The sequence below is a fragment of the Prinia subflava genome, chromosome 3 (genome assembly GCF_021018805.1).
Source record: "Prinia subflava isolate CZ2003 ecotype Zambia chromosome 3, Cam_Psub_1.2, whole genome shotgun sequence".
Taxonomy (NCBI): domain Eukaryota; kingdom Metazoa; phylum Chordata; class Aves; order Passeriformes; family Cisticolidae; genus Prinia; species Prinia subflava.
In genome coordinates, this window is record NC_086249.1 from 33,308,885 (window position 1) to 33,336,193 (window position 27,309).

The 27,309-nt window shown below is 36.4% G+C and overlaps 1 protein-coding gene across 1 annotated transcript in view; it reads right to left on the reverse strand.

Annotated features, from left to right (window-relative positions):
* Nucleotides 1–408: 408 nt before the first annotated feature.
* CWF19L2 (CWF19 like cell cycle control factor 2) overlaps nt 409–27,309 on the reverse strand; it is a 58,895-nt gene continuing 31,994 nt past the window's right edge. Inside the window, exons 11-18 of the mRNA XM_063394583.1 lie at nt 22,086–22,211; nt 20,711–20,848; nt 11,138–11,350; nt 9,372–9,488; nt 5,167–5,322; nt 3,748–3,828; nt 1,804–1,905; nt 409–917 (exon numbers count right to left, since the gene is read on the reverse strand). Coding sequence (XP_063250653.1) covers nt 777–917; nt 1,804–1,905; nt 3,748–3,828; nt 5,167–5,322; nt 9,372–9,488; nt 11,138–11,350; nt 20,711–20,848; nt 22,086–22,211 — 1,074 coding nt within the window. The 3' untranslated portion in view covers nt 409–776. The remainder of the gene's footprint in view (nt 918–1,803; nt 1,906–3,747; nt 3,829–5,166; nt 5,323–9,371; nt 9,489–11,137; nt 11,351–20,710; nt 20,849–22,085; nt 22,212–27,309) is intronic.

Genomic DNA, 27,309 nt, shown 5'->3' on the forward strand with positions numbered 1-27,309 from the left:
AGAGGGGACCCCCAGGAAAGGAGAGTCACCTGGGGAGATCCCTGTGATGATTTTCTTCTTTGCTGGCCATCAAAGAGTGTTTTTCCCAGAGATTCTTCTTTTACTACTACCAAAAGTAACTGTTACTATTAAAATTGTCATTTGCCAGAAGCTATGGACTGTCTCATTATCCTTTGTGCTTGAAAAACACTACTTCATATTGAAAGAAAGTACAAAAGAATTGCATTCATTCTTGTGCAGGGGAGCAACAGCAGGTTTACCAATCACATCCTTTGTGAATGTTTGTGTTACTGCAATGACCTCAATTTAAAGACCACAATGACACAAAATCAGAAGACTATTTTCTGTTCAATTTCATTCTGCAGCAATGTATTTGTATTAATAAAAATGTTCTTAAAATGTACACCATTTTCAAGAGAAGTTCACCATGATAATTAAGCACTGGTTTAATACAATACAAAAAAATATCAGTTGTCTCAAAGATTATAAAAACTCCAAAAGCAAAAGTTACATTTTTAAGAACTCAAATGGCCATGAGGATATTATCCTTTTGGCTGCTCAGCTGAAAAAGGAAAAACTAAACTCACTGTACAAATCTGGTTTTTCAGGCTTATAGGTACATGTGATCCAGTGTCCGAAACGAACATCAGCGGTTAAATAATATCCTATATTTCTAAATATATTAGCCACACCTAACACATTGGTGTTATGCTTAACATCTAAAGTATCCTTTAGTGTAGCTCGTGCCTTATACAGTCCTTGACTCCAGGTTGTTCTCATTCTTTCTTTTTGGTGAAGTCATATGGTTTCCACCACTGTGCAAACTGCAACACCTTTTTCCGCTGCTCCTCAAAGTTCTGTCTGATTCCTTTTCTCCAGAGCCGTGGTTCCAAGTCCAGCATGCCACCAATAATTTCCTTTGCAAGAAAAAGTAAGATAGATAGTGATAAATGCAAAATTATCATATTACTTAACACTATCTTATCACAGAATAAAGAAATATGTATTTTCAAATTATGAGATTTCAAATTATTTTCTTCAAGTACTAATTCAAACTCGAAATGCTGAAAAATATACCCATTTAAATATAGAACTGCAGTTGTTAGATGGCTGCCTCAGCAAAATTCTTGTAAGCACAGCACATTAATGTACTGCTTAAATGTCCTAATATTGCAAGCCTGTTAATGCATTAATGCATTTGTGATTAAGTTCAGAGAACGCAAGCTGCCCACTTTGCTGTTTCTAGTGTTATATTTCTCCACAACCACTCTTCATGTTTTTGCAACACTGACTCTTTCAAAAAATGTCTTCTGTGATGTAAGAAAGAAAGGAAGAATTTATTACAGCTCTCCTTGTATACACATTTTACACTCTACCATGAGTAGCAATTTAACTGCATGAGGATTTTAGTAGAAGTTGTCTGTGAGTTTGTATGCGTATGCACACTAATTTACACAAGCAGGTGTCAGTGTTCCTATGTATCAGTACTATGGCCATGAAAACTCTTAAGTAGATGCAAGTATCTTCCATCTATAAGATTATATATGTATAATGTCAAGTATCAGCAGTTCAGATCAAATGAAAAGAAACACGAATTTAGAATCACAATCTCAGAATCAGCTAGTGAAAAATCAACTACTCCTTCATTCAACAAGCCAAGTTACAATGAGTCATCAAGAGAAGACAGATAATAAACTGAGATAGGGTACATCAAAGTTACTGTTCTGGCAGCAACGTGGTTTAATTACTTGTATTTTCCAAAACAGAGTATAATTGGTAAATTAATCTTTTACATAACAATACCTTTCCAAAGTAATGAGGAAAATTGTGTTGATCTTCAATTACATGAGCAAATCCTCCCTGAAGGCCAAAGTCCACAGAAAAGTACGGCAACCCTTTAGGAACCTACACATGCAAAACCACATTTTCAGATGTTTAACAAACATTGTTGGCATTTAGACAACCTCCCAACAAGAGAATGAATTTGAACATGGATTTGCAGTTGATAGTATCATGTTTTATTTTAAACTACTTCTCAAACCAACTTCATATAGGATAAAATTGCAACAGAGAAATAGCTAAGCAATTCTAAAGCAGGAAAGGCAAAATAACAACATACAGCAACTGGTCTAAAAGACATTGAAGGAAAGTTGACTGGAGTGGTAGAACTTCCAGAGGCCACAGCTGGAATAGCAGGTCAGAGATGGGACCCCAGGCAGCAGTGTCCACAGAGGGCAAATGCCTCCCTGACTCCACATCTCCAAATTACGTAACAGAAATTTTAAGACACCCACCAGCAAGCTGCATTTATTAAAGATAAGATGTTGACTGGTAATGGGAAATATTTATCCAGTGAAAAAACTGACACTTAGGGGAAAGGAGAAACAATTTTTTGGACAACAGATTACCAGAAACTCCCTCTATGTGAAGGGACAGGTATTATCCTTAACTTGCCAAATCAGACAAGACAACTTGTCAGTCTGCAGGGGAGATGCTGGATATCTGCCATAACAAAGACCCTTCAGTCTAACATAAGTGGATCCATTTATTGCAACTGCAAGGAATTTCTGCTGTTTCACTGCAACAAGTTATTTTTCACTCTAATTGTAGAGGATGTTTCTGTACTGGTAAGATTTACAAAGCCTTCAATTCATTAGCATTTCCTTTGCTACAGTCCAAATAACCACAAAACTTTCAGGAGGCATGTTCCATGTATCACTTCAAATACTGAATCTAAAAATAATTAAGATAAAATACAGAGGAGCAATGTAGCATAGCAAGAAACATTTAACACTTTAAATGGACTTCAAAAAAATCATTAAACAAGGAAAAATGGGTTAGCAGGTGACACCTTAAAGAAAAGGTCAGCTCTGTCTTATTTCTCACCATTTCTGCACACAATCCACCGACTAGCTGATGTCTCAGCTGTGTCTGACCTTCCAGCCAGGTACCACCAGATACAATCCTGCAGACTCCCAAACCTCAGCTCAGTCTCTAAGCCACACTCTCCCACCTTCCTGAAGTCTACAAACATTTCTTACCCTACAGTAATGTTAAAATCATACAACTGTGTAACAATTTATGTTTAGATAGATTGTATTAATGCAAAGAACTGCCCTGACAATCTGAAAACTGGCCTACCTTCAGTAAATATATAACAGTCACAAAAGTGTATGGCTATGTAACACATCTTCCACCTCAAATGACGGAACAATCTTTGAACATAACAGATCCAGTATTATTCCTTTAAGATTTGTTTATATAAAGATGTTTCATCTCAGTATCCAGGAGACAGAGAAGGTACTGTTCCCTTATTTTACAAAAAAAAAAAAGATTCATAATGCTATTTATATTTTCACTTCATAAACTTAGCAACACAAACGGCTGTTCTAGGCTAATGAAAAAGACACATCATATTTGTTCCAGGAAAGTAATTTGCAAATCTTTGATCTACCTTAATTCTTAAAGTTAATCAAGAAAATTATGCCAGTACATGTCCTCAAAGTGTCAGCTTTGTTTTCAACTAATGCTGGCAGCTTAGTCCCCCAGTTGTTGAAATAAATGGGAATCTTTTCCCTAATGTCAGTTAAGAGTGTAGACTGGTAATTATCCTCATACCTATGCCATCTTCTGATGCACTAATTTAATTGTGTTCCCTTTCTTCTCTTTTTGAAAGAATGTTAATAATGGAAAAATGTTAGAAGAATTTGTTGATAAATTCAGGAAACAAAACACTTCATTACTTACAGATTTCCGAATATCTTTTGAAGAAAGATCAACTAACTTCTTGTTCATAGACCACTCTTCATCAGACTCCATTATAGCTTTCTGTAAAATGATTTTATCTAAAGGTGAAAATAGTCCATCATACAGCAAATTAAGAACTAACTGTAGTGAAGTACATTGTACTAGTGCAAATAAGAATTACTTCTTAACAAAGTAACTTTATTTTCGGTAACCTTGCTCATTTCCACAAGCTACTTTATAAAGACATCATATAGTATCTTCAGAACCACCCAGTTTGGTTCCTCTGTTTCTTTTTTCTTTTAACCTAAGTTTTGCCTGACACAAGTTTCAAATAAAAGGTCACATTCTCTTTTTACTCATCCCATACAAAACCTCTTATGAATTTATTACACTAAATTAGCCTTCTTTCTCTTTTAAACACTAAGAGAAGAATCCAGCTTAGAAGGATGATTACCCTTAAATACCCAAAGCTGATTCTGTATTCCCCATAGTATGGAATTGGGTATAGTGTAGGGTAGGTACCTTTTAAATTTCATTTGCTGTGCATTTTAATGGTAGATACTTCCAAAATAAATAACATTGCACTAAATCTTGTTCTTTCTTTTTCTTTGTGTCAAATAAAACACAAGCTTTACCAGCACCTGAAACATAGCAGCCAGATCTCACAGCTGGAGCATTTCAAATGTGGTAAAAATTACTGTATTGTTGTTCACCATACTGCTGCCTCACTTTATCAAAACCTAATCACGTTATTTCCAGAAAGCATAAATAGTATTTCAAAAATCAAATAAAATAATTTACTTATAAAAGGCAAATGATGAGTCAGTTGCTAAAAGCTGTAAGGACTCAGTTCCAGGAAAAATCCTCAAAGAACCTTTCCTTAAAAGGTCAGGGGAAAGAGCAAAAAAGCTACAGAAGAAATATCTATCATGCTGTATATAATGTTGATCTGAGGCCTAAGACACATGTAGAATTTGGGCTTACTGAAATGAAATGGGGACGAAACAATATCTATGTTGGTATTTCTTAAAATAGGTATCGTTATTTTCTCATTTAATGCTTGCCAAGGCACAAGTATTGTGTTTTAAGTTTATACTACAGGACTCAAGTAAGAAGCACTGCAATCTTTGAAGCACTTCATGAGACCACAATTCTCTCATCTTCTTCTAGTATTTTCAGTGCAGTCAGACTTGGCAAATGCTCAGTGAAAAACAGCTCTTCCACTGACTACTTGAAAAACTGAATTATTTCACACTGTTTATTTTAAGATCAAGGCATATTAGCAAATAATGGATCCAGAAGAAGGATCAAAGAATACATCTTATGAAAAACAGCACTTGAATATTAAAAATGTTTTCCAGAAATAGATGAATTATGATATACAACTGAAATGACTTCAGAAAAAACATTTTCATGTACCTTGAAGTAGATTGGAGCCATATCTCCTACTTCTTTTGGAAGAGGAATGCATTCATACACCATATGATACCGCTTCTTCATACTCATGTTTGTTTCTAGGAACACACAGTCCAAGTCTTTGGATTCAAACATTTTCACCAATGCATTTCGGAACATCTGTTTGAAGAAAAAAAAAAGTGTAATTTAAACTAACTGCAGAACTTTCAGATATAATATATTATTTCGCTAGCACAGTATATTTGTCATCAGCTAACAATAAAATGGAAAACAGTAGCAATCATACCAGGAAAATCCTCTAATATTTACTAATTTAATATTAATTATATTCCCTATGCTAAATACATAGGAAGTCTAGAAATTTTTTTTGAAATACACAATATAATTAACACTACAAACTTAGTTTTAATAAATACCACTTATTGTTACAGCTGAAATTGAAACTATGTTGAACTTCTTAACCATAGTGCTCCATAAAACAACATGACTTTAACAGTAGGTCCCAAGCTTGCAGTTTCTAAAAGAGGAATGACCTGGCTTTTATTGATCATAGTTACAATTACCATTTTACTACTCCTTCCAATTATATAGTTTAACAAAAAAAAAAGAAATGAGAAGGAAAGTATTTCCACTAAGCATGCTTGATCTTTAAGTAAAATATTAATAAATGCCTCAAAAAACAGCAAATCAAATGTAATACTCAATACATGTAGCCTCAAACTGTATCTATGAGTTCCCTGTCAGAGGAATGAGGTGCTGCTCCTAATTCAAAGTATATTTCAGTTAATTCTGATAGCTCCAGTGTCAGGGTCCTGCACACCCAAGAGGCCTTGCAGCCTCTTCTGCCTGCTGGGGCTCTGGCTGCCCGTGTAGGTGGGAAGCAGTGATGTGCTGCAGTTGTGAACTGGATCAGATCCAGCAGAAAGAGATGGGTATTAAAGAGTGGTGAGAAGTGTGGGCCTGGCCCCCTGTCACTCAGGAGCTGCAATGAAGTCCAGGCTGTCTCTTTTGGTCCTTGCCTGGGCTGTTTCAGGGATGTCTGTGCCCAGCCCAGTACCCGGCAGTTCTCGGTCCAAGTCATCACTGTAAACCTGCCTGGCCATCACTGGATGACATTGCCTACTACCACGGGAACACTCCTGACTGGCATCATGGGAGTGTGCCCCGTCAGTGAGAAGACTTCCCCTACCTGCCTTGCCCATCACCTTGAACCCCTGACTTGCTTTCCTGCAGAGCAGCTGGCTCTGGCTGTTCCCTGACTCTTGACAGACAGTATTTGCACAGAAGATATGCAAGAGCATCATTCTACAGCTTACAATGTTCAGATGCTGGACAAATTATCAAGAACAAGGGATGATTTCTGAGAGTCATTCAAACCCATTTTCAAGTGCACAAAAGATCTAACTTTCTGATAGGGTGAATGTTTCTGAAAGTTTCACAAGATCTTGAAAAATGCTTTTTAAAAATGAAGATTTTTGTCTTCCACGCGCTTCTACACCATTTCCACAGTGTAAGCCAAGAAATCACTGAAACTGTAGGAGCCTCACAGACCAAGGTATCACAGTCCTAAGACTCACATAATTTATAGGTAGTCCTTTTTGCACTGATAGTTTTTCCCAGTTAACAATGCTCAGAAGTACAAACAGCACCATTAAAAGGCTAATCCCATATAAAGGTTTAAGATTCCTTATCTTAATGTAAATGGAGAGATGATGAATCAAACCAACATCAGCATGATGATATCACCAACATCAGCAAGTACTGAAGTAAAATAGAAGGAAAACAAATCACTACCAGGTTTTCAATGCAATGGGACTAGAACTTGAGCTCTCCATCTTGCTCAGTATGAATCAAACTGAAAGTCTAAGAAATGTGGCCACATATCTATCTAAACTAGGCATTTAAGCTCTCCAAAGCAGGCCCTTGTGCCCTGAATTTTTCCTCACTAATGAGCAGCTCCCTGCTGTGACATGGTACCATCATTCCCCTAAAGCAACAGCTGAATTACAGCCAGAAGAGGCTGCCCAGTGTTCAGTGACTGATATGGGCTCTACAGCACAGGGTGACAGGCTACTCTGGATTAACAACTTTTGATCTTGTCACTCCAGCCACCAGACCTCTACTTCTGAACCACACTGAAGCAAGCAATGTGGTGAGATAACAAAGGCTGAGAAAGACTATTACTTACAGCTGCTACCCTGCAGTATTAACTGAAATTTAAACCCACCAAAACACCTAGAATATCAGCAGATGTTAGCTGAATTTTCCCAATTGCATTTGTTTTTAAATGCATTGGACTTTTCCTCCAAATTCTGGGCAGGCCAAAGCATCAAGAATAATTAGCATTGGAAAGGAGAAAACCATCCATAAGGAGAAATAAGAAGGCTTGGCTTATGCTTGGATGCACACAACATCAATACATGCAACAGTTCAGTCAACACAGAATGTGTAAAGATTTATATCTTTTCAGAGAAAAAATATTCCATGCATATTTGCTTTGGCAAGTGAGCACATCAGTGTCTAAACTACACAATATGTTAAATTCAAGAGCTTGAAGGCATACAGGATAAAAGAATTCTTTTTGTTTTACTCCAATATTTCAAAAAAAACAAAAAAATGGCAAAAATAGTTAGCTAAAACACATACTTCACACAACATTTTGTGAATTCTTCAAGTGTGGTAATTTTTTTTCCCTTCAACAGTAACAAAAATACGTCTCTGCCATCAGAAAGTTAGTTTAGTCATTGTCTGCTTATACTCTTTCTTGCTAAAGCTTTCCAGACTCATTCTTCTGTAATGCATAGAAGTTGGTGAAAAAAAGGCATGTATCCATCACTTTCCAAAATACTTCACTGCAAAGAAATATCTAAGCTGTCTATGAATATATTCACAGGATCTAAGGATAATGGTTTTAGCAAATAGCTAGCTATTAGTTAGCAACTAGCAACTAGTAGCCTTTTCTAGCACGTAAAAGACTAGTGTTGAAGACAGGGACTGCATCTGCTTATCTTTTCCTTATTCTATTTTCTTTCTCGTACAATTTAAAAATCGCAATTGTTTAGTTAAGAGCTTAGGGTAAACAGAAGATCCAGGATAAACATATTTATCACTTTTCTGCATGCTCTTTTGTTCCTCCTGATCCTACTTGTTGCACTTATTTGCTTCTTATCCAACTTTCTTAGTCATTTCTGACATATGCAAGAGAACTCACTTTCTTCCTGGTTGGAAGGGAGCATAATTTACTATATGAAACAACATCAGACATGAGACTTGATGTGTGGAGCAAATTTGAAAAGTCAGAGAATCCATCTGTCAGACTTGAGGCAAGAGCAACATTATTTAAATTATTAGAAAGTTATAAATGATGCTGGCTTTAAATCTCAGCAACTACAGCAATGAAACCTTCCTCTAGCCTGATACAGTCTCCAATATTTCTATATAAGAGGTTGCAAATTGCTTTCCCCTTGTAATAATCCCCTTGCAATGGCAGGATAGGGGGTTGACAAACACAGTCAATCTCTTAGACAGAAGCTTGTTACATCTCTCCCTTGATTTTCCATCTCCAAAGAAAACACACCTCAAAATCTTCAAAATGTCTTCATAAGAGAGTTGGAAAGCACAACCCATCCTGCAACAATCTATAATTCTTTTCAAAAAAGTTAGAATATTGGATTCAAACAGGGATATCATTGATTTTAAGAGTAAGATAGTTCTTTTTAAATCGATATCCACCCAAAAACAGATTAAAAAACTGAAGATATGTAAACAACATATTGGTATTTCATTTTAAATAATCTGCCTGCTCTAACAATTCTTTTCTTTTCCTTGGCACTCCCAAGAAAATCCTATGAAGCCAGTTATTTTATTTGCTGTAAGGGATCAGCTGTACCTACTTCATTTCCAACAGACATTCCTCTAACATGATTTCAAAGACCTCCAAGGATGCATGTCCTGCAGCATTCCAGGAAACTTCTTCTAGTGCTTATAAATGGAAAATTTGCTTCAGTATTTACCCTGCCTCTCTTTCCTGTGAATACTTGACCACTAATTTTCATTCACAATGTGAGAACGTTCTGCCCCTTAGTGGAATCAGAATAGAGCTGCCAGACTGCAAATTACGAAAACATGTACTTACGACAAGGATATTATTATCAACAACAAAATTATTTTACAGAAGTGTTAGAAAAGGAGACAGTTTCTCAGCAGACCTGGATTTCTTCCCAGATGTCTTCATCCAAAAGAGTGGCTGCAGTATGGTGCTGTAGAGGGCATATCAGGCAGTGACCTTCAGTAAGGGACTGGCTGCTTGGTAGAGACAAGTACACCTAGGAACAACAGACAAAAACTCAAGTGCCCAGTCTTCCAGCATGAAAAACCTTCTAATTGCTGGGGCTAAAAAATTCATTGTTTTCTAAATTTAAGCTAACAGAATCCATTAGCTACTAATTACAGCAAGGTGTTAGCAATTTGAGTGCTTTTTATAAGGGCCCATTATCCACCAGTATCTCAAACGAACCAGTAGTATCCACAGAGCAGTTCCACCACCAAGGCAGTAATATCAGCCTTATAAACCAACTGGTATCATACCTGTTATGAAATCATACTGTTTAGTGCATTCCATTTTTTGAATATAGATATATAATTGTATGCATTTTTAATAATATGTATATGTATGTATATGTGTATATATGTGTGTGTGTGTACATATATATATATATACACACTATATATATATATATATACACACACTACATGCTGTGTGTCATAGTTTAACCTGGCAGGCAGCTAGACACCACACAGCTGTTCACTCACTCCCTGTTCCCAGTGGGACAGGGGGAGAGAATCCAGAAATAAAGTAGGATTTGTAGGTTGATATACAGTTTAAAAGGACAGGAAATCAAATAACAATGATGATGATGATAACAACAACAATGTACAAACCAAGTGATGCATAATGAAATTGCTCAGAATCCACCAGCTGTTGCCCAGCCACTTCCCAAGCACTGGCCCTGGCCAACCTTCCCCTGAGTTTATCCACTGAGCATGAAGTCATATGGTCTGGAATATCCCTTAGGTCAGGTAGAGTCAGCTCAACTTCTTGTGCCCCTCCCACCTTCCCACTGGCGGGGCAGTACGAGAAGCAGAAGAGTCCCTGAGCACTACTTAGCAACAACTAAAAACATCAGTGTCTCATTAACACAGCACTGTATCAGCTATTGGGAAGAAAAGTAACTATCCCAGCCAAAACCAGGATATCCTGTATATTTATCTATCTATTAGATAGATAAACAGATTATATACACATACATACTCAAAGATATGCACCTGTATTAATTTATATATATAAAATCTCTAAAAACAAGGAATGCAATGTACCTTAAAACATGTCTGTGCACCTAATTCCTTTACCTATAAAGAGTTTCAGATCAAATGAAAACATAAATAACAAATGAAAACTGTAGAGAAAAGAACAGATAAAAAAGGCTACATTGAAGTATTTCAGATGTTATAAATCCAAATATTTATGCAGCTTTTAAAAACATTAACAGAAGCAGAAAGGTTTCCAAACCAAACTTCTGTCTATTTCAAATTATTTTAAGCTTAAAAATGGAATTCTCCACCTAATTTTCTTTGATATCAAGATACAGTTCTTCACCAGTTCAAATTTCCTCTAGTAAAGTGTGATTTAGTCTTCCACAAATCCATCTACAGTCTAATCTCTCCACTGAGATCTTTCATTATTACTTCTGTCTTCTACAAACGTGACATCAAAGATTAGCTTTAAAATTCATGACAGATTTATATCTTTTTCCTCCTCATCCGTGATGAAGTTGTGGAATCAACTGAAAGGGGAAGGAGAATAAGATGCAGAACAATAAATCCTTCCATAGAAGCAATTTCATTCCTAATTTTAAACACTCTAACATCATTCCTTTTTTATTTCTACATTTGTGTTAAATTGCTATTTTCTTACCTTGGTGCCAATTGCAATAATAAGATGTTTAGAAAGTTCACTGCTATCAAAGCAGTAGGGGCACTTTTCCATGCAAGCAGCGAGTTGCTGGTGCTCACGGATCGCTTTTCTTCTTTGTACTTCTTCCTCTTCCCCACTGCGTGCTCTCTTGGCTGCTTTGGAAACAAACATGTCATCCAGAGTGTAGTACTCTCTGTCAGTTTTTTCCATGAGCTGAAAAGATATGCAGAAAAATTGCATGTATTTATAAAGTAGCAAGAAAAAATACTTAGCTCTTTGTAGTATCCTTCCTTGAGAAAAGCATAAAGTACATAAGCAGTAGCATTTCTTCCTTTCATATGGCATCTGCTGCAGATGGAATCATCAGATACCTCTCCTGAGAGCAGTCATACACAATTTTAGCAGAGATATTAAAATATAGATATGTGACAGCAGTGAGAAGAATATATTACTATATTCCATTTCAAATTAAGGGCTAGGTATTTCAGTGTTATCTTGACATAACTTCAGCTACCTTTAAATAGATGCACAATTTTATATATCAGTCATATCATATATTTTATTCTCTCCCTTCCCCTCCTCCTCTCCTTTTACAACTACCATTAAATCATCTTTTGTGAAATAACTAGACCATGAGTCTGCACTTCATATTCACATTCTGTGAAAATATGCCCACAGTTATTCTTACCAAATGAACAGGACTAAGCCATTTTGGGAGGAAAAAAGTCTTTGCTTTCAATACTAAGTCTTTTTGAGTGCACTGTTGCACACCACAACAAATCTTAATATATTTTAGGATACTAACTAGGGTAGCCCTAGCAAAGGACTAATGTTAACTGAAGGCATTTGGAAGGCATGCTATCACGACTGAAGCTCAGCCTCCAAACTAAGGAAATTCTTCCAAATATCCCAGGCATAGTTTCTGTAGATAATTTTATATATCTGTCTATACATAAAATTTAAAAAAAAAGGACAGATTTTTTTTTTTGTAGAGTACATAAGTAACTTTCCCCCAAAAAGACAGCAGCTCTTGCTTTTTTCAAATACTACAGTCCTCTAACACAGATCAATCCCTTATTTTAAATGTGCTCAGTACTTTCCTTATCAAACAACTGAGGAGGAGCCTCTGTAATATTATTTTATTCAGCTATGATATACTTAACCGCTTATGTGCATTATGTGCACTGGAAGCCACTGCAGACTGAAATCAACTGTTCAAGAGTTCAACTCCATTCTTCTAACTTCATTACAATACTGTAATTCTACATTTAACAGAAGAAGGGGATTCCTGAGATTTAGAAAAAATACGTAGTGATTTGGGTGTCTAAAATCAAGTCTCTCTTCTTCTGTCATATAAGCATTAAAAAGGTCAATTTAGACCTGCAGCAGAAGCACTGCTTAGAGAACAGCAGCATTTTGTTATTACTAAACATAAAGTTTGGGGTTTTCTTTTAAATAAAAACTCTGCCATGAGAATAGAAATACACAGGAAACATGACAGTTGGCAGACTAGAGAGGAAAGGAAGAGTGGAAATCACACCACTTCGACTATCAGGAGTATCACACATAGCACAGAATACCATTACTACTTTGCTCTGCTTGCACTTAGAAGTAGTCATGGAAATTTCTGGTTTGTTACACACAACCTCGTTTAAATAATAGCACTTTTCAAACTACTCCACAAAATCCCTTGTGGTAGAATAAATATTGATCTTATTAAACAGCCTGGAAGATGTCTCTCTTCAAGATGGATTTATTGCTGTATACAACATGATATCTGAGATCCAAAGCAAAATTCTTACATATAAAGTAGCAAACTTTTATCAAGTAGGTGCAGTGTAAAATCCAGAATTTTTTTCTTGTGGTACAGTCATGACCAACAGATCACAGAACCATACAATGGTTTAGGTTGAAAGAGACTTTAAAGATCTAAGCCAAGCTTCCCAGGGCCCCATCCAGCCTGGTCTTGGACACTCCAGGGCTGGGCATCCACAGCTTTTCTGGGTAACCTGTCCCAGTGTCTGATTTCCCTCAAAGTAAGGAATTTATTCCAAATAACTAAACTACATCTACCCTCTTACTGTTTGGGGTCACTAGCCCATGCTGTATCTATCTGCCTGTGTGAAAAGTTGCTCTCCCTCTTTTTTCCAACCCCCCTTTTAGGTACTGGAAAGTGTTACGGTCTCCTTCCCTTCTGCAGGCTGAAATACCCCAACTCTCTCAGCCTGTCTTCATAGAAGAGGTGCTCCATCCCTCTTTTAAAACATTTATACTTCTATTTGTACAATAAGGTGCCCAAAGAGTTCTGCTAATCACATTATTTGGCTATAACTAAATCTCTCAAAAAGAAGTTAAAGGGGAATTGAAAGAACAAGAAGAAATTGTTCTTTAAATGCCAGAAGGAAAGCAAGTAATCATTTAAAAACCGATTTCTTTCATACATATATTCTTCCATACCAAAGACAGAACTAGTACACAAGCAAAGAAGGAACTATGCTGTTGTATTAGAGCTGATAGAAAGCTGCTGTTCTGCATCAGAGGTGCAGCATCACACCTGCTGAACATGAAAGCCAACGCATTTTGGAAGTTGTGTATTTAGTTCCCTTGCCATGATTGACATTGTTTGGTATCACCCTTGCTGCTCAGGTGCTGCACAGAGATCAGAAAGAAGCCGGGCGTCATTTTGATCTATCAGTTTAAAGCTGGGATGTTCTGCAATACACCATTGAATTACCTGAAGCTAACAAACAAAATTCAGGTATCTACAAGGGCAATACACCTGAAGTCCTTATTTCTACCAGATGCTGGCCAAAGCCCAGAGCTGTGCTAAACTGACATGTTCATAAGACAGATCAGCTTTACAGTCCCCAGTGTTCTTTTTCCTACTTCACTTTTCTTTATTCTCAGCTTATCTGCCACACTCTTCATTCATATACTCCCTCTTTTTTTTTCCAGTTCTCCCTTCTCTTTTGGCAAGCACTGATTAACCAGAGGACACAAAGGCAGCTTTAGGACTCTTAGCACCAGGCAAAATGCCACGGCCTCCCACATCTCATGGCATAATTGTGTAACTCTGTCATTTCTAGCACCCATCTGATTTTCCACAACCAGGATGCAGTTTTTGTTTAACCAACAGAGAAGAATCACAGTTGTGCTTGCCCTGGCCAAGACAGGCCTGTAATACACAAATGTTTAAAAAGCAGTCAGGGAAGGCATCCAAACTTCTCTCATGAGCCCTCTCTGGGCTTTCATTTGGACAGTTCAAATACAGTGTAAATGTGGCTAAAACCCAAGGAAAGGCATGAGATTTCTAAGCATTCAGCACAGGAGTTTAGAAAGAAATCAGCATCTGACTATGCATAAATTAGAATGATTTGAGAGAGGGAAAAATTACAGTGTTGTATTTTCTGATTAAATCCTTATCATGATAATTGCCATGAATAATATGAATATATTACAAGAATTATTTCATTATATAACATTCTGTTTACTAAATAATTGAAGCCCTTTTTAATTTGTTACATTAGCAAAGCCATCAGGCACCGTGGCACAGGGCTACTTCCTCAAGTAACCCTTGCAAATCTGTGCAAGGTAAGCTCCAGGGTCAGCCTCATTTTTCTGCCAACCTACATTCAGGCCATTGGAACCATATCTCATAGCTCGATTTTAAACCAATTCTGTTTTTCTTATTCCACAGTAAAACCCCTGGGGTCTTATACACTGCTGGCTTCCTACACACTCCACCTCATGTGTGCTGCATGTTGTGTCTCTTATTTCTACCTCTGCTGTTATTTCTTGCTTTTGGGGTGGCCCCTTCAAATAAAAAGCTCCGCTAAATAATTTAGTGTCATTGTGATACTGAAAGGCAACCTTAAGAGACAGAACTCCTAATGATCAAGATTATACTTGTATAAAACCTCAAGTATACTTTTTTCCCTCTTCAAATTTCCTGTGAAATTTGAGGATGAAATGGGAAAATTCTATTAAACACAATTAGCTGGGAACAAAAGATACCTGCATGGTTCCAGTGTGGGTTATTTTCAGCCTTTTTGTACTGTTTATTTTCTGCTTATTTTCTTGCTCCAATTTGTACGCAACTATTGAACTTCTGCTTTTCCTGTTTCCTTGCTAACGCAATCATAGCTAGTTACTTCCACGTAAGCTAATAAAAGTGCATCTGCTTGAAAAATTTGTGGAAAAAAAAGTCTATAGATTGTATAAAATGTATCAGTTTGGGTTTAAATTGTCATGGCAACACTGACGTCTTTAAATGACAGAGTTAATATTTGTGGAATGTTGTATCACAATATATTTTAGGAAGCTGCAAAGAAGAATAATCTATTATTTTAGAATACAAACCTGAGTGACATAAGAATACATCTCATCACATTTAAATTTATTCATCATTTAGCACCTATTCTGAACAACAAAATCACCTCAAAAGAGTTTTTCTGATCTCAAATAGTATTTGCTTAAGACAAACGAAGACAAAATTTTATCATGTAAACCTTATTACCATTCCAGTCTCCCTGTGATCATAGACATTTGAATTTGTAGGTTTGATTCATCGTATAATTCAGCAAATAGGCGTTTTCAAAACCTATCAGCACACTGTAATAAAGAATATTTTAAACACATAGTATCAAAGGATTTTAAGATATCAGTGCACACAGTGCTTTTAAAGCCTGTGTCACTGACAAGAAATGATTATCCACTATGCTGGTGAGCAAGGTAGTTCAGAATTACCTTTGAGCAGCAGAAGTCAAGCAAAAAACAGATGTCAGAGAACTGCTCAATGGCCAGGGACTAACTTAATTTTTGTTTCTGTTACTGGAAATTAAAACCGTAGATTTTGCTAGAAGTAGTTATTAGGACAGATAAAACTTTATATAAAAGTCAATGGCATAAAATGTAAACCAAACAAAAATACCTTCAGCCATAGAATTCTACTATTAAAATTCTGATTATCATTTCACTTTACAGTTATTCCTGGCCATAATTTTAATGTCTAGGGAAGACTGTCCTGCACAAGTCTTCATTTGCAACATATCTTGTAACTTTAACATAATTCTGGAAAAATCCTAAATATTTATGCAGTCATTTAGAATGGGCTACATCTACACAGTTCTTACTGTTACCAGGTTTTCTTCCCTAATCCAGCTGTCGCTGCTGTTGATTTGTTTCCACATGCAGGAACAGCTTTAACTTTGTGTCCACACAATATACACAGAAGGATGTTTAATGCATTGAATTGAAATGTAGCAGAACAAAGAGTTGGGAATTATTTCTCCTGGGTATTCGCAAGAATTTTTTTCAGCAAACCATGCATGTGATTTTTAAGTAAATGTAAAAAGCAACAGAGCCAGAGCTTTGCTGGCTTTATCATGTCTATTAAATATTGTGCTAAAATTGCTTCACCATGTGAAGAAGGAAAAGGAAAAGGTTCTTTACATAATAGTAGCAGCAGAAGCAACATTTTGCATTTTTCCCTTTACCTTCTAAGGTTTTTTCAATACTATTATTTTGGTTTATGATGATGGAAATGCAAAAATGTGAACAGGTAGATTTGCACAGCAAGTAAAAATGATCAGGCTGAAAGTAATTTTGCATTTTATAGACTTTTACAGACGCAAGGAAAGGCAACTTGCAAATTTCCTTTTTGCAAACCTGTAATACCAGAATACCTCTTGGCTAAATACATAAAGGAAGGTCAGCATTACTAATAAGGCATTTTATTTTTCACTGCTGAATTCCTCCTAGGAATTACTGCACATATTTTAAAATAAAATCAGTTTCTGCCCAAAATTAAAAGGTCCTGATGAACAACACAAACTAATCATTCCCTCTTTCTTTAAGTAAAATATAAAAAGGAAAGAAATGCTTTAGTTGAATTAATATATACAAATACAAGGTAATTTCTCTTGAGGTAATGTTCTAGGAATCAGTCTCTAAACACCCACAAGCATCTATTGACATAAGTGAAAGGATTACATAAATCTTAACAGCATGAATGTGGGAAAATTGAACCACTTACAACAGTCAGACTGAAGAAATTACAGACAGGGTACTTAAAGCTATCAGTAGTGAAAATCTAAGACTTCACACATATTTTGTACTCTAGAAATGTCAGAAAAAATAGTTTTCAAACGTTTTATTGGTTTTTTTATATCCTGAAGTCATGCTTCTACAACAGTGAGAACGAAAACCACTTTCAAAGGTGAAGAAAATAAAAAGTAGAAATAGTAATTTAAATTGTTTTTTTTTCCTTGAAACATAACAGCGAAACATGAACAAACCAAAATCTAGGCCTGCTTTTTTCCATATATCAAAAAGATTAATGTTGGGTTTTAAAAAAACTTTTTCCACCACTGTAAACTGAAGATGTGGGTCTTTTTTTCATGGTATTCATAAATTTGACATAATGGCATGCATGTGATGGCTGTGGGAAAGGTAACATTTCAAACTGCTGAGATAAGTGACACCCACATCAGCCACCTTCAAATAGAGGCCTAAGGGCAACAGGGGGTAAAAGCCTCAAGCACAGCAGGGTTGTCTTAGAACCATGACTACAAAAATAAGAATGGACAAGAGGGCAGTGATAAGTCAGAATCTAAACTTAAAACAAAGACTCAACAGGTAAACAAATAGCAAGGAGACAGCAAAATCCCTCCATCTCATTGAGCTCTTGAGAAAAGGAGAGGTGGGTAAAAGATTTAGTAAGTACAAGCATGGCTTGAACACTGCAGATATTTAGTCTGTCAATCTGAGTGGGAGTCTAGCATGAGATAACATACAGACTTTCACTTGCCAATGGGATCACACAGAGGTTTCATGAAGAGAGACTTTGGGTCTACCTACAGGTATTTCTTCCAAGTCCCATTTGAGGAAATAAATCCTTTCTTGAATTACACCATTCTATTTCAACATCCCCATCTCTCTCTACAAAACTGCAATTATGTTATCATCTTCAATAACAACTAGCCTGTATTTGATTTGAAATACCATTAAAGCACTAAATATCAGGAGAGTAACACTGATCTAGAGCAGAGCATGCAGCTGTGTAAAAGCCAGAAAACACGCTGGTCAGTCGTTCTCATTGTTCGCATTTGTGAGAGCAGCACCCATTCCCTCCATCCTCAGCAACTGAGGGGCTGGAAGTTTCTTTTGGGCATAGTCTGAGAAGAGAATAGTGCCTCAGGCAATTCACAGTGATTAGATGAATAAAATCATTGAACAGAATTTAAGGGACAGGATCTCCCCTCTCCCATCCTAGGCAGGATACCATTTTTGGACTTGCAGCAGTTTCCTCCCACCACTCTTCTGCAATATGATAGATAAATTTTGGTTGATAATCTTTTCATTTCTCAAATGAAAGCAGAAAGATAAAGTAATTTGTATGTGTCAAATTTGTGTACTATGTTACCAAACTAAAACTGGCAAAAGAGGTTTGTTTGCTAAACTTCCTGCTGGAATGAAACACCTTGCTGAAACCACTGAGGAGAGATGCAAGAATTTTGAAGACTAACTTACTGAGCCCCAGATCATAATATAGATATTCCATGCAGTATAGGCTTATAAAGTAGATAAACAATTATCTAGAATATCTGAGGTCACACCCAAATTTTTCAGACTCCTGCCAACACTTCAGTGGTAACACTGATCTTGTGTTGTGAATAAGAATGCACTCTACAGACACGGAAAGACATGGAAACCTCAGGGAGGCCTAGGAGCCAGTTTCTTAATCTAAGATCAAGAAACAACCACCATCAGGGAAGAGCATCACATTTCATGGTGACAGGATCTGAGAAACACCTGCACAGAAACTACCAAAAGCATTTTAGATCTTAACAGAGAAGAACAATTGGGATCTGAGACACTTCTTTTTACGAAAGCCGAATAAAACTACCTCTAAAACCTGAATGTGACATTGCATAGGACTGAAGGACTACAGCACCACAAATTAAAATATGGACATTTTAAGGGCTTTGACAAAATACATACTTTGACAAAATATCTACTTTGAGCACATGCTCCAATACACTTCGCCAGTAAATAAATAGTATGACTCAATCTTAAAAGGTTAGTCAAGAAACTCATTCTAATAAAATCATGTGAAGTAGCACATTTTTGCCCAGTAACAAAAAAGAAACATTACGTAGCATCTGATCCAAAGCTCACTGAAGTTAGTAGGAATTCAGAGCCTTCCAAAACTAAAATGAAGTATTTGCATAGGCTAGAAAACACAATACATTCTTGTACCATTATTAATAATTCTATCCTTCAAAAAAACTAAACAAAAACAAAACAAGAAAACAAAAGTGAAACAAAAAAAAGAAAATAAACAGGCTTTTAGAATGAAACATACTAAACCCAGCTGCTTTATCTTCCAGTATGACCATTTTATATTGCAAAATCAATCTCCGGCAATGGGTAACATGTATGGGGGAAAGCTCATAGAACTGACTCTTCTGCTACACATTTGGAGCTCTCAGCACTTACTGTGGAAATCCTGAGCCAAAACCTATCTAGATCTTCCTATTTCATATTTAACAATGAAACAGTATTTCAGTAAGTTGCCCTATCTTTTTTTTGCTCCCACTCACAATTAAGGCCTCTGCTGCATTTCATGCTCTACAACACAAGTTCTACAATTACTTTCTTCACTGAAAAAAAATCTCAAACTTTCACATTAAACTCTGTTCTGTGGCCACTTCCCATATGAGAAACAAAAATAGTTGTATTCTATTAAACTTTTATGCTAATTGTTCTAGCCTAGCAGCTGTCTTCCCCTACCCATCCACCCACTCCCTCCAAGCTGAAGAAATTTTGTTTACTTAGGTTTTCTTCAAATGGCCACCACTCTGTGCCCCTGATTACAGGGTAAGCTTTAACAGCTTGGGCAGCATTGAAGATACGGGTGCACCATGCATTCACTACATGCTTTAAAATGTTCCTAAATTCTCCCTTTTCATAACCTCCAAAATTCTGATTCTCCTTTTAATTTCACCAGCACTGAGACGATGTTTGCAGACTCACAATGACTCTCAAATCAAGCATCAACAGCCTCTTGTGTATATACAGTCATGGCCTTACTCAGTTTCAAGAGTACCAACATTTTGCTTTCATTAACTCTGCCTTTCATCTGGATTTATTGCCTAAATACCTATGAAAGGATCTCTTCCTTTTTATTTGAGAGTTCTGTAGCATAATCTCCTGTGCCTGAACTAGACATTTTAATTCCTTGTATACCCATAATGCCTTTCAGATGGCATTTAAAATAGGACAGCCGAGACACATCACCAAAATCTGTACACCTCTCCAGTGACTTTCTAAAGTGGATCTTAAGAATCAGCTCCGATGCTTCACAATGTTAGAAAAATCCTCGCTTTGTAGCTGGAAATTCTACAGTTTACAATTTACAATGACCCCTATTTTTGACAGTCCTGCATAATTATGTAACCATAAACAATTCTCATCTTCCTCCAGGCCTTCCCTTTACTCAAGCCTCATGTCCTCCCTGATATTTCTAATAATAACATGCTTAATTAAAAAGTCATACACACAACATCTTACCTTTGATGCCATACGCATGAACAGTGAGTTTTGATCCTCTGCTGTTCTCATCTTCTCATTTTTGACTAAATCCTTCAGGTTCATACTATCATCATCCTGAAAATACCTTACTCTCTCTTTATCTACATGAGTAGGCATCTGGAAGCAACCACATTAAAAATAAATATTAGCCTAATGAGAAAGATAACTACAAAATTCAGACCCTAACAATTTCAACATGTTTAAAGAACCATGAATCAAGCTAAGCAGATCCAAAACAAGTGAGCGAACAGCTCTGTTTTATCTAAGGAGAAAAACATCTTGCCCTTTCTTCAATTGCATCACTACACCTAAATGAAAACACAGCCTTTTCCCAAAGTCACTAAGGTGATCCTTAAGGTATCAGAGCTAGAACATTACCACTTGGGAAAGATAAACAGTATTTCACTGAAACAGTTAATTAGCTCATAAAATTGAAATATTCTACAAAGTCATTTTCATTATTGACAACTCTAAAGCTTTTGTAAAGTCACAGACATTACTGAAACACAGTAATCACAGACAGCACTGAAAACTTGTGTGAATACGGTACCTCTGGGAAATGTTGCCATCTTAGACAGAGTGCACAAGAGAACAGAGATGTCCCTTAGGATAGGACTAAACTAAATTCAGAAGGAGTACAGGGAGTGGTCATTAACATAAACCAGGATAGCATTTTCCAAAATGGAAACAACAGGATAATGACAACAAATTCCTTACCCTCTTGTGTCTTTCACTTCTCCATAGCAGTGCTGCAAACTGATCTGTCCTACTAATCAAGAATGCTTGCTAGAATTATGAGGTAGTGTCACCTCCTCTTATCTCAAATAGATCAAAGTGCTACTGTATTTACTATTGGAAGCAACTATCCTAGGAATAAAACACTGCTCCAGCTTCCAAGCCTCTTATTATTCTCCAAAGCACTTTGTTAAAAATATTAAGTCATAATTCTTATCATCAGTAGCCATATTTTGTATTAGAAAGAAAGTGAAATTAGCCCCTGAGACATGAGTATCTCAGTAAAATCTTTCTTAATTCAGAAATATGCAGCTCTGCTAATCTTCGTTATTTACATAACTTTATGTAATATAAACTAAGAGACTGTGATAACTTTTCCTTGAACATGCATTGAAATAAGCCCTAAAGTGATCCCTTGGGAAATGCAATCTGAAAATAAACTAAATATATGCTTAATAAATATGTACTGTAATACTTAATTACTATCATCTTCCAAAAGGAACTTTATAATTACCTATTGACTTTCTGATAAGATACTCATTAATTATGGCATCATAGAGGTAAAACTACGAGTTCATTTAAGACTTGCAGTTCAATACTGAAGATTTGTAAAACTTACCATCTGCTGCTTTCTTCGTCCTCCTTTTGGCTCCAGTGGCTCTGCTGGTCCCATCACAGGCCATGCCCTTCCACTTCCATCTGTTCTGACGAGGACCACTTGTTCATCTTCTTGACGGCTTGAAGCCTGTGTCAGGTTTTAAGACATATTTTAAAACAGATGGTACAGACAAGCCAAAAGAAATACCTAATATACATTAAATAAATGCTTTAAATCCTAAAGATTAAGTAACAGAGTCTTTACATTTTGCTTGTTCAGTACAATTCAAAGTAGACAGTTTCACCTTAGTGAAGAATTCTTTTCACATTCAAAAAGAAAAAAAAAGTATTAGAAATATATTAGTTAAATGCGGAGCTTTTCTTTGCAAAAGAATCAAGTTTGTATTCTTGGGGTTTTTTGCATAAAGCTTTATTTCCAGAAAACACACAATGATTCTGGAAGAGTTAAACAGATGATATTGAATTAATATTCACCACCATCATTATAATGCTGTATTCCTGAAAACCATCTGCAAAGCTACAGCCCATTATCAATTATTTTGTGGATTAAGGGCGTGAAGAACGACCACTCTCACCTCAGTCCCCCAAGAAGTAATAGAACCTGTCTTCATGGAAAGTCCTTGATAGGGTCCCCAACTCATAGGGGTGTTCTCAAGCTTAAATAATGATATATTACCTATATACACAACAGAGGGGGAAAAAAGGCAGAAATTCTTCACCAAACAGTAAGTATTAAGAATTTAAAATATAATTTAAAAGTCTGTGAACTTCCTGATTATACTCCAAAGATGTTTAGGTAAATCAGCTGATTAAATTAGAGCACATAATGGGGTCACTACTTAATCAGATGATATTAGGATAGCCTTTGTCAAATCTCATAAACAACTTCATTAATCTCCATTTTGAGCTATTTTCTACCAAACTGCTTTCCACCTGCCATCCCTGCCTAAGAAAAGCTTGTCCCCGAAACCCAAATAAAGTCTGGAAAACCTGTAGCTCCTGAAGGATACTCAACAGCTTAATTACATTTTTCCAAGGAAAGTCATATAAAGGTAAAAGTTAGGGACCGAAGACCTGTCTGGGTAAGCCAGACCTCTCTCTTTTGTAACACCAAAGAGAAATTTCATTTTGCAAAGCAAACCAAGATGTCCAGCACCAATATGTCTCCAACAAGAATACTGATATTTTCAGAGAATACAACAGGACTTATTTCCAGCATCAGCCAGATATGTGTTATCTGTGTGTAACCTGTACCTCAGGCGTTACTTTTTCACGAGGTAAGGGCTTTTGTCCTTATTGGGAGGGAGAGAAAAGGAGGTTCATACCAATAGCAAAAAAGGCTGTGTGCATTCACCCCACACATGTCATGTGACAAAAAGGTCACACCTGACTGAGACACAAAGAGCCAGACTGGTGGGGACCATGTTTTCAGGTCATCACTATGCCATAAAACCTTATCCACAGTGGATACAGAAAGCAAAGATGAAATAAGAATGTATCACAGGAACCTTCTCAAATGCCACAATTCCTTTAAAACTTGGGTAACTTTACAAGTCTGGAGGTTGAACATATAACCATAGATATAGCAGTGAAAACTCAAAAATCCAGAGCATTGCTAAATAGTCTGAAATGACACAGACCTTTGCAGAGGAAAAAAAACCCACCTTGTTCTAAACTCACCATATCCACATGGCCAAGTAGGGATACAAAGCTCTCCCAAGAGGACTAATCAAATCCATACAGCAGACCTTTACAGTTTTCAGTGAATAATCTACCAAGTAACCACTTCTGAAGGGTCCTGTTCATGTGAAATCCTCAGTCAGGAGGATCTTTCCCATCATTCAGCTCCTTTTACCCACAGCCCATATAGAGTCTCCAAAAGGAAGCTAACGTCAGGTCTCTCCTTCCCCACATCTTTGTGTTACTGAGACAAGAAAAAGGACAAACTTTTCCATTCTCAGTCTCTAAACTTTAACCTCACTGTATATGACTTCTAAAAAATACAAATCACTAAAACTGATAGTCATAACAACAGCAGTGCTTCAACAGCTGCAAAGAACAGTAAATACCAGATTCTTATATCAATTTACTAACATTTAGTTCCTTTTAAAAGACATCCATCCCAAAATTTGTCTTCACTAAAATTCTTAACACAGACATTTCAAAAAGCATGTCACTGATGCGCAGGCTGTTATTTTCCCTAAAGTTAATGGAATTCACAAGGTGTTCTATGTGTCAGACTTTCTTTGCTTTTGAAGAGGGCTCTAAAATGTTAGATCCAAGCAACATTTGCACCTTCTTTTTTCTTCCCATTTATGCATGCTTACACACTAACATTCAAGCAGCAGAAGAGTATCTCCTGGATCTGCACCATGGAATGAGTTAGGAGAGGGACAGGGAACGGAGAGGGGAGCAATACATGCAATACATACAGAACCCTACAACTGGCAAGGTTTTGTCTGCCTTGGGAGGGTTTGAGGTTTTTCCTCCCTAATTTCCAAGAGTCCTGAGTCCTGACACAAAGCATGTAATACTGATTATAATATATTTAGATTGAATATTCCAGAGGGAAAAAAAGGCAAAAAATTATAGTAATTTTTAGCTTTAGAATACAAAGTACAAGGTCCTTCAAAGAGAGATTAAAGAAAGCAGATAAAAGGATAAAATAATTATGGACAGTATGAAGATTAATGTGAAGTCATGTGAGAAACTAACAGCAAATGCATACTAGGAACCAAAATGAATCCAATGGATGCAAGCCAAACATGATAATTCAGAAGATTAAAGATGCCATTAGAGATAAAGACATCCTTCAGAACTCAAAACCCTATCTAAATAGAACTGACTTAAAAATACAGCATAATCAAAAGTTAACTTTATTAACACAAGAAATTGATTTTTAGGAGAATCATACTAATGATAATTAGTAAAACACATCAGAAGCAAAAAGCTTTCTGGTAGAAAAAGATGCTAAAGTGGTTACAGCATTATCAGAAGGTGACATTTGAATAATATATTAATTAATTGTATTTTATTCAGCAATGCTTTTTGAAAGAAAAAAGAAAAAAAAACCAGAAAAAACTAGAAATCATTTTTAAATTGAAGTACCAGTAAAAAAGGTTTTTAAGTAAGCTGCCATGAAGTAATGATTTTCACTAGAGCTTCCAAAAACGAATTCCAATATATAATGTCCACATCCTTCAGCATACACTATATCCCTTAAACAGGTCTCAGTACAAACAGAATGGAAAGTGGCCAATATAATAAAAAGCTTTAAAATGTGCCAAAGGCTGATCCTGGGAATTCTGGGGCAATATATCTAACATTTGTAATGGACAAGTTCACACAAGTATAATAAAAACCAGATTTCCTCTACACTTGAACAACTACACCATACTGAGAAAGAGCCTTTGCAGGAAAAATCCACAACTCACAGAAGTAATAGACTTTTTCAAAGGAGCGTGACTATCAATCTAACTGCAACAGTAACTGAATGTTTTCTTTTTATCTATTGATATTTTCTTTACACTTGCATTCCCATTATTGTATGACATGATATATGGTAACACAATGTGGTCATTGCGATATAACAAATACTTATTAATAATTATGATCAGATAAATAATATTTCTATTAAGTACAACATAAGTTTAAAAACCTATATTAAAGTACTTTTAATATACCTGTTGTTAAATGTTAAAATTGAAGCTGGAGAGGAGAGAGCTCAGTCACTATCCCTGAATATTGAGATGATTGCTTAGCAAACAATATAATTTACAGTCTGAAATGAATAAAAATAATGTCTATTTCCAGAATGAGAGAGGAATTGTTTGTTGCCATTAATTAAGAAACATGAATTTTTACTTCAGGGCAATTAAATATGCAAAGTACACAGTTGTCCTCACCAAATGTATGAACTGCTACATAGCAATTAACACTCAACTGAACCAAACAAGCAGACAAGTCTGGTTTTGAAAGATAAAAGCTTTAAATTAAATACATAAATAAATAATATACAGATCTGAAAAATATTTTTGAACTCTGCAGAGGTTATCCCTGTTTCATAATCCGGCAGGAGGAAGTGGAAATCCTCTGCCATACCAGGGGCACAGTTTAATTTGAGGAACAGACACCGGAGCAGGTGAGCAAATCGAATAATCAGGCCAAGCATCTGAGATAAGATCCACTCAATTAGAACTGTTTTTCAATCCTAGTAGCTAAAGGGAATAAAATATATTTTAATGTGTGTTGCGTAGTGGGGAACAACTAAAGCTAAAAAAAACCCGATTTTTTTTTTAATTACTAAGCCAACAAAAAGCTGGATGCTGCATGATTTGAAAGCTTTCTGCAAATGTTTACTGAGAGCTACATTCAAGTGGTACAAGCACAGTGTAATGAAGGAATAACAAAGGAACAGTCTCCAGCAAGGAGCAAGCCTCTACAGCCAAATGCTAGCTTTTGTCAAATCAGATGCTGCCATTAAGCATGCCACCTGTTTCCTTTCCCCTACAGTCTTTGGCAAACAGAAATGCCCTGAATATTGCCTTATTCCTCTATTGGAAAAGTCTGTCTTTATGTTACAGTATCAGCAAGTATCTAAAAGGTATCTAGCACTTCTCAGAGTGCTGGACTCAGCTGTTTCTTCCATCTACTGTCTCCTGCTCTTTTCCACTGGCTCTTCTCCTCCCATTCCAGTTCCCCTCTCCTAGGCTCTCAGGCTGCATTCACACATAATCACCAGTTACCCGAAGGACAAGTACATCCCGTGTGGAAAGAGCATCTGCCTCCTTCAGTGCTGGCTCTTCCTAAGGGTGCCATGTCTTGTATTCAGCAGTCATTTTATTCCCAACCTGAAATCCTCAAGTAACAGGTTTCAAAGCATCTAAGCTCCCCTTCAGGCTCTAACATTTGTTGTGAATAGTGGCACTGTAACCTTCAATGAAATGTCTATAAAAATCAGTAGGTTCTCTATAGCAAGACTGAAGTGTGCATCTCACAGGAAGAGGAAATTAAAATGGTCAGAGGTCTGTAACAGCAGGCTACCGTATACACGTTGCATCTTTGATTTGGGTTTCTTAAAGCAGAAAAAAGATAAGACTAAGAGCATTAGCAGCATGAGGAAGGAAAGCAAAAGCAAACTACTAAAAACTAGGTTAAAAATTTAGTACTTCAAGAAAGACTTCATAAATATATTAATGAGTCACTATTACACATTCAAAAGGTGC